A 14,402-nucleotide genomic window follows, 5' to 3' on the forward strand; every position below is an offset into this window, starting at 1 on the left:
GATTTATCCAGGGCCCCCAAAATGAAACAGAAACAGGGCGCCTGACTCGGAAGCTTATCGGGTATACCCCTGTGAGGGCCGCGGCAAATATTCATTTGTATTTATTTTTCCAACGAATAAAATCCAGGCCTCCCCCCCCCCCCGCAATTACTCGTGACCGAATTCTCAAATTTTATGGGCCCCCCCCCCCCCCAGACCGGATATACCTTGAGCTTCCGCTATCGCAAATTTTTCAGTGTCAAAGCAGCAAGAAAGCAATGGGATCAATAAGGGTCCCTGGAAATGAAACATTTTAACTTCCCCATGAAGGTATATGTGCAATCCCCCCGGGTACCCTGACCCTGTGTGTTGGGAGCACTGGTGATATATGTATATTACCAGTGCGCAGAGGTATGTATATATGTATATTACATACCTCTCGGCATGACCCCCACAAGGGCAGGACTGACAGGGGTCGGAACGTTTCTTATCACTTTTTGATTTTTTCACACTATAAATTAACCACAGAGGGGCCCCGTGAAAAAGCTGGTATGGGGTGTTCGCCACCTATTCCAGCCTAGGAGCCCTGCTGTAGGATGCGGGAGCCTCTCGGTACATGCACATAACTTGGTCCCTATGGGTCAAATGGGTCCTGATATATGCAAAGAGTTAAATGAAAACTTGACCCAAAAATCGTAAACGACTTCCGTAACACAAAAACGTAACAGATTTCCATCACTCAAAAAACGTCACCGACTTCCGTCACATAAAATCGTTTAACCTTTGCTCGTTTTATAGTAGAACCTGTCTATAGCGATACTGTAGGGACCTAGGAAAAATATTGTTACATAATATTATTGACAGGTTATCGTTGTATACAGTTTGAGTATTTGCGCTATTTCCTACTGAATAGGAATTCAGCCGGGACCGAAGAAAATATCGTTATAGGCAGGTTTACCGTTATAGACGGTATTGTTAAACACAGGTTTCACTGTATCCATTATTTAATAAAAATGAGAAAATCGAAAGTGACGTCATAAAAATTGGATAAACGTGATAGAACACAGTAATAAACACATCATCTATCAGTTCCGTTTAAAATCATACAGGGTGATTCAGAAAAGATGGGGAAAACTTTAAGAGGTGATAGTACACACAATGCAAACAATTGTCATCGAAGAATGCATGGTCTAACACGAAACGCAAACGCGCTAGCACGTTTCGAAACGGCCTCCCCGCAAACGTTAAACCGGCATTCCTGTTGAAACCGTTTGCAAATCTGCGTTACAGTGAATAAAAGGCACGGACGCCAGCCCTGTGAACTTATTCCAGCGTGCAACAGTTCTAACAGTTGTAACGTAGGGGGATAATGGTGCGCTTTGGTAATACCGAGTCCACGCCTTTTATTCACTGTGACGCAGATTTGCATACGGTTTATCCTTATTGTCCAGGTTACATTTCCACGATTGATGTTCTTTTTCTCCCGATAAATTTCAACAGAAATGCCGTTTTAACGTTTGCGGAGAGACCCATGCATTCTTTGATGACAATTGTGTGTAGTATCGCCATTTAAAGTTTATACCATCTTTTCTGAATCACTCTGTATAGAAGTTTAAGATGTTTTTTAATGAGTGCAATGAGTGCATGCTGGAGGATACCTGCTTGGTTATACATGAGGTTATTCTTTTTGAATTATGATATGAATAGTTTTTCAGCATGTCTCGAATTTCAGCACTTTTTTCAGTTTACTCACACGAAGTCAAAACAATTCAACCGACGTATCACTTGTGAAAAAAAAGGTCGAAATTTGAAATAAAATTAATTAAAAGCAAAACATGGTTTCAGAAATGCTCGTATCATATCCATGATCTAGTACTAGTTCAACTACTACTACTACTTAACCTACATGCACCTCGTACTCATTTTTCTGCGGAATTTCTAACAAATCAGTACATGACGGAATGTGTTGTGTGAGTATGGGAATATGCATGCCCCTAACGTATTTATGTTGTTACAGTTGTGCCTTTTCCGTGTTCTTGCTGGTGCCGCTATCTGTGTTCCATAATTTGAATTAAAGGTGGATGATTGAAGTTTTCATGTTATGCAAGCATCATATTGACAGTCTGCCTGCTCTCTGCGGAGAGAGTTTTTTTTTTTAAATGGGAGACCGGCTCGCATTCACTCCTCGAAGTTGGAAAACCACAGAAAACTAACTTCAGTCGACAACCCCTGTGTCGTTTGAACCTGGACCCTCATTACGAGTTCGACTGTAGAGTACGAACATTTTTCATGATTTATATTTCGTCGTCCTTTCAAACCGAGCGCCACCCCGCTCCTATCACGGCAATTTACTACCGAATGAGTTGTGCGGGAAGTGTGCACTTGTGTAACTGAGTTCAAATGGATACCCAGTGTTGCGTGCGAATTTTTTTTTTAAAGTGTGTGCTGCCATCTGTTTTTCAAACTTCGAGTGAAGTGTAATGATTGAATATTTGCACCGCTGTAGGTCTGATGCTCTCTGTGGCGACACTTTTTTCTAACGGGGAGATCGGCTTGCATTCGAATCTCAGTGTTGTGAATGACAGAAAACACACTTCAGCCAACAACCGACTATGCCGCAGGTGGGGTTCGAATCCAGGTCATCGCGATGGGCCCAAACCCTCTGGGTGACCAGCTTATATCCCCTATGGGGACAGAGCGGGGGCCATGGTCGGTTTCGGGTCATCGCGATGAGAGTCCGCCACAACGGCCACGCGATCGCACAGGGACTGATGTTTCCTCTAATCCCCAAATAACAAGGAATATACTGTACTACAAGAATAAATGAATTTGTTTGAAAGAAAAACTAACTGGCAGGGTGCAAAACCAAAAAGCAAAAACGAACGGTTTTTTAAGAGATTAGAGACACTTCAGATGTGTAATACTGTGCGTGTTTGTCTTCCAGACGTAATAGAAAAGAAGAAAAAAAAGTACTTTTTTTTTTATCTCTATCTCTTTCCACGACCAGAATCAAAACTAAAACACAAAGAGAATTATTGGAAGAGAAAAAACATTACCCAGTAAAATCTACATCTTGGCGGTTCTTCGCTTCATTGTCGATCTAATGGCGACACAACTTCATTTGCAGTGTCATGTAATTGAGAGACTGTGTATAAGTATATTTTATTTCACCATACATGTATATACTTTTTTTCTGTCAGAGATAAGTTATCTCTTTGTCATATTTAATTTACATATCATCGATTTCCTTTAATATATCGAACGTATATTAAAAGGATAGATCACTGTCTTGAGTAGTAAAATAAGGCATTTAAGGCGTAAATAACACTTGATATAGATAAAGCATCGAATTGCTCAAAAAGTCATGCTTTAAAGAGTTGTATGAAATACCAGGTGTTGGAATAAAAAATTGGTTTTAGGGTGAGAGAATTTTCATTCACTTTATGAAAAAAAATTACACATCTCGAGTTTTTTCCCACTGTAACATCCAAACTTGAATGGTTCTTGTCCTCACAGAAGTTTGTCGATTTGGAAATTAATTTGCAAACATTTTTTTGACCTGGAAATAAAAAAAACCTTTCACAACACACCGAAGAGACGGCCCACAGGATCTGCCATCATTGGACAATTTAAGCAATTTCCCTCCATAAAAGATGAGGCAAGACGAGAGAAAAAATACAACTAGATGGATGAAAACATACACGCAAAATACAGTAGAACTCCAATTATCCGAATCGCTTTGAGAAAAAAAATCCACATTTGAAAAGTTTCTGTGAATGTGAATGATAAAAAAGTGCGCTAGTGTAGCAATAGCCATTATTGGACCTCCCGGCACAATTCATTTGTCTGAGACCTTCTATCTCAGTGTTTCCCAAAGTGAGCGATGGAATGGTCCAGGGGGCGATAGAAGCTACGGATTTAACATAGGATCCTGTGGGTTCACTTGAGTTGGGGACGATGAGAGAAAAAAATTTCTGAAGAAGGGGGCGATGGAATGAAAAGTTTAGGAATATATATATAGGCTATATATATAGCTGAATGAAAATCCCTGTTTAACAATTTACATGCTCAATCTCGAAAATCTTAATCACGGCTCCTAAGCATTCGAGGCCCCCGTACCATACCCGGGTGTGCCCTTACGTTGAGACGGCACTGGTGATAACGGATATACAGACGATGAGTCACCAGTCTTGTCCTTTTCAAGTCCTGTTTGCATGTGTAAAAGCCCATCTTTCTTGGGGTGGATTGGAGGTCGACACCGACCTTCTCTACAAGGCACGTAAGATATACAAAAGATGAATAGATATGCGAAAGATTTGCAAAAGATGAATTAGATTGAATGAAAAAGTATATCCACAAATACGCATAAGAATATGTGCAAATGTACAAGGTTTGTTCGAAAAGTATCCTGCCATAATTTTTCGTGCTTAAACTAATGAAGCTAGAAAAGCGTGGTTTGGTGAACGTATGTAGGCGATCCTAGAGCGCATGCTTGAATGTTTACCTACCTGCAGAAGCTGTCAGTAACCAGCAGACCTTATATGAATGAGGAAGTGTAAGTGAGCACCGTCGAATTTTTCGTTTTTGAAAAAAATGGCACGGAAAACTTGAACGTAGCCAAAAAAGGAAGATACGATTACATTAATGCGTGGTAATAAGGAAGGGAGAAAGCGATGTCTAGAGTTCGATTTTTTTTGCCGTGTGTGTATTCAAAACTGGTTCTCATGATGCTATCTCTGTGTAAAGATAAATATATAACAATAGAAAGTTTAAGACATAACACAACAATAGACGATGTATTGATAACATGTTACAGTATTCGGAGACGGGGGGGGGGGACGTCGATGAATAAATATTTTGTGAATTTGATAGTTTTCTGCAGAGCTTTGAAAGAGAGTGGCATGAAACATCAGTTTTTTGTAAGCACGCACAAATCAAAGAATAATATGCTCACAGTAGGGACTTGTAATCAAGACCTGATGTTGGTATTCAAAGGCTGAATATTTATGTACCATTTATGCGATTTTTTTTATTGAAAAGTGTCGATTCATTTTGATCAATTAGTTTTGATAAGAGCTTTCAAATTCTTGCGCTCTGTGTAGCGGCATAGATCAGACGCGGGACCCCTTCCACCGAGATACGATAGTTTCCTCTAGTTTCTTATACAGAAAAACTTCCCATAACGATCATTCCCCGTTTTCGGACTTTCTTGGGGTTGTGGACGGGGGGGGGGGGGGGGGATAAAACACTGTAATGCATAGTATTTCACTTCGTAATGGAATAAAAGTTCTCAGTGACAAGGTGAGAGGGGGTATTTCAGCGAGAGATCTCTTTGTATAACGTGGGCCTCTATTGATTTGGATAATCATTGTCCTAGATCAGGGAGTCTTCAACCTTTCTCAAATGGCGAGCGCTGCCTATACCCATCATCAAACGAAGAGCACACCTTACGGCAACTTTGACATTCATATACCTGAAATCTGCATTAATTGTAATCATTGAATGCAATTTTTACATGGTGTTCAATCGGAGCTCTGATCAAGTGCTCGCGAGCATGAAATCGGACAGAGGTGCATTAATCACTCTTGATACTTCAAGGAGCACCATGGTGATCGCGAGCTTGGGGGGGGGGCATGTGCTGTTGTGGGGCTTTAACCCATCTCGGAGGGGGGGGGAAGAAGCTCTGAACGCTGGAAAAAATATCAAATTATACGGCGAATTCAAACATTTACATGATTTGATTTTTTTGCTTTGTCCCTGAACTTCTAATCAGGGCCGGATTAACCCATATGAAGGCCTTAAGCACTCAAGTGATTTTGTTGCGCCCCATGACAATTAGTTTGTTTACAATTTTTTAGTATAAGTATGGAAATTGGTAAGCAGGTATTTTTATGGGGGGGGGGGGGGGTCAGAGGAATCATTTCTCCCGGTGCCTGTCATGGCGGGAACCTGGAGTGTCGGGAATGCCTCGTAACAATTTGATGGATAATCCTACAATGCGTGGCTTTTATTTTGGGCTGATAATTTTTTCCATCATTAATGAAGCCTATAGAAACCCGAGAAAAATAATGTGTGGTTACAGAAGATTTACATTTCTTTTTTTTAATTGGTGTTTTACTGCCATCTATCAATGGCTTTCGAATGAAAATGAAAAATGGGAATAATGGATGCCTCAAACATGAAGTTGTCAATTGCCAATGGGAAAAGAAACATATTTAAAGTAGATGGTGCCAATCGACAACAGTAGGGAAAACATTTTGGAGAGAGTGAGTTTATAAAAATTGTGTGGTAGGTAGGTATATATAGCTAGGTAGGGGGGCCTCAGAAAAATTGGTTTTTCCTGGAGGGGGAAGCTTATGATGCTGTTGAGACGGCTCTGGGCTTACTTTATGGAAATAGAGCAAAATCTCAATCTTGTTCGAAATTAACTTAGTTTCTAGGCTTTTGTGGCATCCTTAGGGCCGCAACTAGAAACGAAAATTTACTGCCGACTGGAGTCTGTACCTCCACACCTCTTCCCCATAATTTCTAATGGATAAAAAGTAAACTCCCTTGTTGGTTCTTCACTCGGGGGAACAGAACCCCCCACCCGGCTCTCTTTTAGTTGCCACCCTGGTCAACCTTTCGATAAAATTTTAGCATTTCCTACTGAAATGTTGATGCTGGGGAAAAAATTGTACATTTAAAAACAATATACTATTTGATCATTTTTTTGTGGTGCCCTTTTCTCCTGATGCCCTAAGCACGTGCTTAGTGTGCTTAATGATTGATCCGGCCCTGCTTCTAATCAATTGAGTTGATCCGAATGAAAGTAGGTAAGTGAAGGAATTGTAACATCACGTCACAAAAATGAACAACAGTTATTGCCATTAGGCCGGTATTACACTATATAAAAGTTTTATAAAAGTGCTTGTATAAAACTTGATAAACACAACGAATAAGCTGATGGGTTACATTCATGCTAATCCAACCGATCAGTTTATTGGTTGTATTTTTCAAGTTTTATCAAAGCACTTTTACGAAACTTTTACAGTGTAATACCACCCTTACACACACACACACACAAATAATTTAAGAAAATAATGAATTATATATTTTATATAGCACTTCATAAATTTATTTTAAAGTACATTCCCTCAGACAAAGACGAGCAAGAAAAAAGATGTTTGTGAGTGAAAAAAAAGAAAGTGTTTTTAATCTCTCAAACGCAAGACGTTTTAGCGTTGCTGTGCTAGGCGCACACGCGGCGTAACAATAGCAGTGAAGGAATGGGGTTTCTATTTCTTCTTTCCAACTCCCGACGTAATATGACGTCAGAAACACTGGACAAGTTAAAATTTTGTACCATGAATTTAGAGTCACCCCATGAAATTGATTTTCTATCCGCGTGTATGTTCTCTATATAAATCTGTAATTTTAGACCTATCCAGGGTCGCAACTAGATACTTTGTGACCCGGGGCAAACCAGCATTTTGACAGCCCTTGCCATTTAGAAGAAGCAGTCTGGTCCAGCGCCCGGGGCATCAGACCCGCCTGCTTCCCCCCCCCCCCCCCAGTTGTGGCCCTAGATTTTGCATATATACCAAACAAGACCCAACTTCAACGATAGGCTATTTTAAAAGTTCGTCAGAGTTGTACCGAAATGATAGAAAAACTGCAGGGCAAAAATGGTTCTTGGGGGTCTCAACAATGACCTTTGTGTGAAATGTTTACTTTCAATTCAATTTCAATTTATTTCCGTACATGAAAATAATACAGTGCATTGTAGAACTTGTATGATTATTGATACAGGTGAGAGCATTGTACAATATAACAGGAAAAAAAACTGTACATGTACAGTCGCACCACGAAGAAAAGGGCATAGAGATGTCCTGACGAGCTCCGTGGTCGGTAAGAAGCGTTGGCAAAAACAAGCAAAATGAAAAAGTCGGAAAAAAAAAACATAGATTGATGCTATTATTATAATCAGGAAAAAGAAAAATATACTAAATCTCTGATGGCTGTTGTGTTAAATAGATTTTTAGACGGGTCATGCGTAGGCTATTGATTTCTCTTAAAGCGGCAGGTAGCATATTCCAGCATCGTGGGCCCGTAGTATTTATATTGTTGAAAAAGCATATTAGTGCGAGCCGCAGCGATGTAAAGTACATTACGTCTACGGGTATTATATTCATGGTTAATAGAAGTCAGTTGCATAATATCTGAGAACATGTGTAGTTTTATTGCTTTGAACATAAAAATTGAAAGAAGATAATCATGGAGTATATGAACAGGAAGGATCTTAGTAGTATGGGAGGGGGAAATGATCAGAAATTGTTCTCAGGAAGCGTCTCTGGATGGTGGCTAGATTATTCAGGTTTTCGGACGATGTACGACCCCAAATCAAGTGACAGTAAGTGTAGGAAGTAGGATGAGTGTTGTACAGTAAAAATTTTAATTTTCAACGAATGATAGTAGATAATTTGTCAATGACACCCGTTGCCTGTCTCAGTTTAATACGGGTGGTATGTATATGGTCATCCCATTTTAAGTGAGAATTAAAAATCACACCCAGGAATTTTACTGAAGAATTGTATTGAATTTCAAAGTTATTTATGGAAACTGGTTGGATGACAAGAATCGGCTTGTTAATTTGTCGAAATAAGATACTTTTGGTTTTTATGTAGTTCATTGTTAAAGAATTGCAACAACACCAATCGAAAATTTTGTTGGAGTAGTGGTTAGTGACAAAAATAACTCTTCAACTGTGGAAGAGGATATAAGAAGACTTGTCATCCGCGTACAAAATCGAATCAAGACCACCCCGATTAAATTCAATATCACTCATCGAGGCCACCAGATCATTTACATATATGCTAAAGAGTAGAGGGGGCCCAAACAGGCACCCCGGAGGACTCCAATTTCACAACGCATTAAAGGTGACTTAATGTTATTCATTTGTACATATTGTTTTCGGCCTGAAAGATAACTAGCGAATAGTTGAAATGGGTGTTCCCAAATTCCAAGATGATAGAGTTTTGTTCTCAAGATATTATGAGAGATAGTATCGAAAGCTTTACTTAAGTCAAAGAAAATGCCTGTGCAAAACTTATTTCAATCAAAACTTGTCTGTATGAAATTTAGGGCGTGAAGGGGGGTAGTTTCCGTCGAATGATTTTTTGTAAGCCCATGTTGACAGTGGGAGATTAAGTTAAAGTGATTTAAATACGAGTTAAGTCTCTTATAAAGAATTTTTTCGAAAACAGAATTAAAGCACGGTAAAACTGCAACGGGACGATAATTATTAATATCTGAATGACTGCCAGGTTTGTAAATTGATGAGATACGTGCAATTTTTATTAGATCGGGATAAGTCTCCGAAGAAACAGGAGGTTAAAGATTAAAGTGATGTGTTCAGAAATTTGCTTTGCTGTTTGTTTGATGACATAAGGACAAATATCGTCGTTTCCAGAAACCATTTTCGACGGAAGCGATGAAATAATAGATTCCACCTCGCCTATTTCGATAGGCTCTAAAAACATGGTTGATGAATGAAATGCTACATAGTCTTGAAAAAATTTGCTGTGGTATTAGGGATGTGGGAAGTTAATATATTGGGTAATTGAATTGTAAGTTGCAAATTTGAGGGAAACAGGTGATGCGGGAAAGAATGGTTGTGGATCAGAAAATTTCTTTGGTTACTGCGGTTCCACAAAACAATGCGTTTCGGACGTTTTTATCCCTTTATGTATAATGGTTTGCCGATTCTTCTATGTTTCCAGTCCATTGGGAAAACCCGTTCATCGCCAGGTGTTTTTTGCTAGTTATGCTGTAGCTATTTCTTGTTAAACATTAATTTATCGTTTAAAATTGAATGCACAAAATATCATAAGGCATAAAAAAAAAAGATGTATTCGGGATTTTTTTTTTGAACATGAAGAGAATGTGGAGTAGCTCGGCGATAAAATTTGTTTTCAAGTAACCCCTAATTTTTATCACTTATCCGCTCGCTTGGTAGATAATATTCTGAGTTACCAGATTGTTCATAACACATTGTCTTGAGAAGAAATATCACTTTTTCAAGCATTTCAAGTACGAAAAGTTTAATAAGCAAAATGTCCTGGTTAGAGTCACTTCCAACATTTTCTGAAAGTGTTGTCGTGATAATGGATAAACTCAAATCGGGATGGACGCACTTGCAGAATTGGTGTAAATATTACGCGATCGAAAAAGGAATCCTACCCGGATCGAAAAGCCTGGATCTTCTATCTTTCTTACAGAATGGCAGTTTCAGCGATTTCATCATCAAGGTCGACGGCGAGGAAATCAATTGCCACAAATGCATCTTGTCCTGGAGATCACCTTATTTCGCTGCAATGTTGGAATCACCCGATTTCTGCGAGAATAAGGTCGAGATTACTGAATTCAATTATGAAACAGTCAAAACTCTGGTCACCTACCTGTACACATTCAAATTTCCCGAATTAAAGCCACGGTCCGCTTTGATTCTACTGGAAGCGGCCAACAAATACCAGGTATCCGACTTGAAATATACTTGCGAGAAACGTCTTATTTCTGAGATATACGCATCGAATGCTTTGAATATATTAATTCATGCGGATATTCATTCTGCGAACGAAGTGAGGAAAGAAGCCATAGCTTTCATATGCAAGAATTTGAAATTATTCAAGAATGCCGAACAATACGAGGATTTGATGAAGAGGCCCGAACTACTTCGCGACTTGATTTTGGCCAAGGCGGAGGCAAAAACTGGGAACTGGATACGATTTCTTTTCGCGCGTGATAATGAAAAGTGAGTGATAATAAAAAGTGCACTAATGTGAAGCATTTAATAAGAAAATTGATATGTATTTATGTACAAATGCATTTGCAAATAATTAACACACGTCATATTTTCGGTCACCCGGGGCTCTTTTTTTTGTTTGCAATCGAAGCTTCTATTGATTTATTCCCGTTTATGTGGTCTTGATATGGTTATTGAGTTATTATAAAAAATATATAATATATGCTGTGTTACACTTGCTAGTTTTTTCTCCTTGATGATATTTTATTTATTATTAATTTAATTTGATCTTGCAATTCTTTAGAGCCCTACAAATTTAAAAAATGAATTCAGCTCTTGTATGATAGCTGTATTATATGCATTATTTCACTTACACATACTACTAACAGCCGTATTCACCGGTAGAGTTTATACTATAATCGCACTTGAAAGGATTGGAGATCGAAACGGATTGGTTAAATTCAGGATTTTACGGCCTTATCTCATGCAATTTCAAATTTTGAGTAAGCATCATGGTGGTTAGGCCGGGATTACATAATAAAAGTTTGATAAAAGATCTTTTACGAAACTTGAAAAACTCAACCAATAAGCCTATTAGTTACATTTGCTCCGAATGTAAACGATATGTTTATTGGATGAATTTATAAAAAAAAGTTTATCAAACTTTTATAGTGTAATGTAATGTAAATGTATAGTGTAATGTATTCAATTTTAATACGTTATGAGCAGATTTTGCTCGATCCTCTGATACTTTGTGGTGCGTCAAAAATATACAGGGTGTCCTGTAAGTCCTAATGCGTCTATTATCTCACCAACCGTTCGTTGTAGAGGTGTGGTTTTAATTTAAAAAATGCTGAAAATGTGCTCAAGAACTATTCCGCGACAGTTGTTAGAGTGAAAACAATGTGTGTTAAAAAATAAAAAATCTAATTTTTTATATGCACGCCCTGACCTAAAAAATCCGATTAGAAAGCTGTTGCCCTGTCTTTCCTAAGACCGACAAAAAAAATGTCATGTCTCGAAGTGCAATGTTCACTGAGATATTTAAATTAAAAAAACTTGAGGAAAGTTGTAATATAATAGCATAAAAACGAAAGAAATACACTGCTGGCCACCCAAATTGCAACACCAAGAAAGACAAGAGATATCGCAACAATATTTATTTTGTAGATAACATGTTGACCAAGCATCAAATGATTAAATTTATAGACTTCTGTGAAGTGTGGTTCCTGCCAAAATCAGTAGCCAGAGTAGCCGCCATTGTTGGAGATCACCGCTGCCACACGCCTCGGCATTGATTCAAAGAGACTTTGGATGTGTTCTTGGGGTACAGCAGACCAAGCAGCTTCCACGCGTTGCCAAAGTTGATCTGGTGTGGCAGCTGGGGATGTAATCTGGGTCAATCGTTGAGCAACCATGGACCACATGTTTTCTATCGGCGAAAGATCCGGAGAGTGAGCTGGCCAGGGAAGCAATTCAATCTGGCGATTGACGAAGAACCTTTGGACAATGCGTGCCACGTGTGGTCGCGCATTATCCTGTTGAAATATGGCTGTGGGCAAGCCCTGAAGGTAAGGAAGGACAACTGGCTCCAACACCTCGGAGATGTAGCGCTGGCTTTTTAAAGTACCGGCAATGCGTACTAGAGGAGTGCGAGAGTGATATCCAATACCGCCCCATACCATAATACCCGGTGCAGGACCAGTGTGGCGGTGCATAACGCAGCTGTTCAGCATCCTCTCTCCACGGTGTCTCCAGACTCGAATCCGACCATCGTGGTGTTGCAGACAGAAGCGTGACTCGTCAGTAAAGACAATTTCATTCCATTGTGCCGTCCACATCCTTCTTTCATCGCACCATTGGCGGCGGAGACGTCTGTGGTTCTGCGTCAAGGGTAGACGAAGCAATGGCGTCTTGCGGACAGACCACTCTGCTGTAAACGGCGTCGAATGGTACGCGCAGACACTGGATGATGCGGTACAGACTGAATGTGCGGTGCTATGGTTCGTGATGTGGCTGAGCGATCCGTCACTGCCATACGCACAACACGCCTGTCATCACGTGAAGTGGTGCACTGAGGTGGATGCGATCGAACACGTCGGTCCGTCGTACCCTCCTGCATCCAACGATCACATATCCGCATTACAGTTGTTTGGTTTCGTCCAACACGACTACCGATTTCCCTGAAAGATAATCCACAATCTCGGTAGGCCACTATCCTTCCTCTGTCGAACTCGGATACTTGATCAAAAGATGATCGCTGTTTTCTACGAGGCATAATTGATCGTTTTTTTGAAAAAACTACAAGAAAAACACAATTGCCGTACTTCAAATCGTCGAAATCTCCATGCCTTAAATAGCGCTTTGAAGTGGCGCCACAGGCGCGCGTGATGTGCGTCTGCGCTGAAATTCTAATCATTTGCATATCTCACCTCCGCTAATGCATGTTGTAAATTTCATATTATTTGCATGCTTCCTTCAGGGTGTTGCATTTACGGTGGCCAGCAGTGTATTTATGGTTTATATGTTCTTTCCCAATTTTTGAATTCAAATATCTCAGTGCACTTGGGGACATGGATTTTTTTGTTGTTGGCCTTAGCAGCGAAAGGGCAACAACTTTCTAATTGGGATTTTAAAGACATCCGTTTGGGATCCGTATAAAAATTTAAAATTTTTATTTTATGACACACAATATTTTATTTCTCGAAACTGGTACAGAGTGATTTCTGAACACACTATATACCTCTACGATGAATGGCTGATGAGATGAAAGACGCATTAGGAAGTACAGGACACCCACGAGATATTTCATGATATGAAGTATGAAAGCCTAGATAACCAAGCGGATATGAAGTTGGGAAAGGAAATTCACATTCCTCTGTGGGAAATCGAACTTTTCACAGTGCAGGCGAGTGCTCTACCATTAAGCTACAGAGGACCAATAGTTTCTTCCCTTAGAGCAGGGATGGCCAACTTCCCAGTCTTCAAAAGCCAACATAATGGTCAGCTGCAGCGTCGCAGACCGCACCAGCGACAATACTCCGGCGTATAAGCCGCACCCGTAGAATTACCCAGAAACAGAAAACTCGCAGATTTGTATCCGTAATAAGCAATATAGTGAAAAACGGGAATTTAGTCACTATATATAAAATTTTACCCTGGGGTTCACGTCTTCATATAAACTGATACACATAAATTGTTTTTTTCTTGTTTATAGCTAGTAGATGCAATGTGCATAAAAAATTAATTTCTTTTGCAAATTAGTAAATTCAATTACATCCCATTGTTTGAAATTTTTTACCAGACAAAAAATTTTAGTTGTTTGGATGGGCCTCAGAAAAATCAATTGGCCCGGGGGCCCATGATACTCTTAAGACGGCTCTGGTGGGGGGGGGGGCACAATAATGTTTGCCCCAGACGGCAAAAATCCTAGTTACGGCCCTAGGTAACTGTGTGATATCAATTGATGCTATAAAAATATATTTGGCTCGGTAGCCCTGGTCGATAAGATACTCGCCTAAAGTATCAAAGGATGTTTAGAGGGGGTCGCGAGTTCGGTACCTGGTTCGTCCTTGTCAGAAAAAAAATTTCCTGACACAGGGGTACAACAAAAACGGCTGCATGACCGCAGAAAAAATTG

At 39.7% G+C, this 14,402-nt stretch overlaps 1 protein-coding gene across 1 annotated transcript; it reads left to right on the top strand.

The window, feature by feature from the left end:
* Positions 1–10,073: 10,073 nt before the first annotated feature.
* Positions 10,074–10,775, top strand: LOC149087659 (speckle-type POZ protein-like). Its single transcript, XM_089231939.1, has one exon. The coding sequence runs from the start codon at positions 10,074–10,076 to the stop codon at positions 10,773–10,775; it is 702 nt and encodes a 233-aa protein (XP_089088065.1).
* Positions 10,776–14,402: the final 3,627 nt, after the last annotated feature.

Source organism: Pholcus phalangioides, unplaced genomic scaffold (genome assembly GCF_987345545.1).
Source record: "Pholcus phalangioides strain wild (caught in Gottingen) unplaced genomic scaffold, Ppha-v1.0 ptg000004l_1, whole genome shotgun sequence".
NCBI classification, from domain to species: domain Eukaryota; kingdom Metazoa; phylum Arthropoda; class Arachnida; order Araneae; family Pholcidae; genus Pholcus; species Pholcus phalangioides.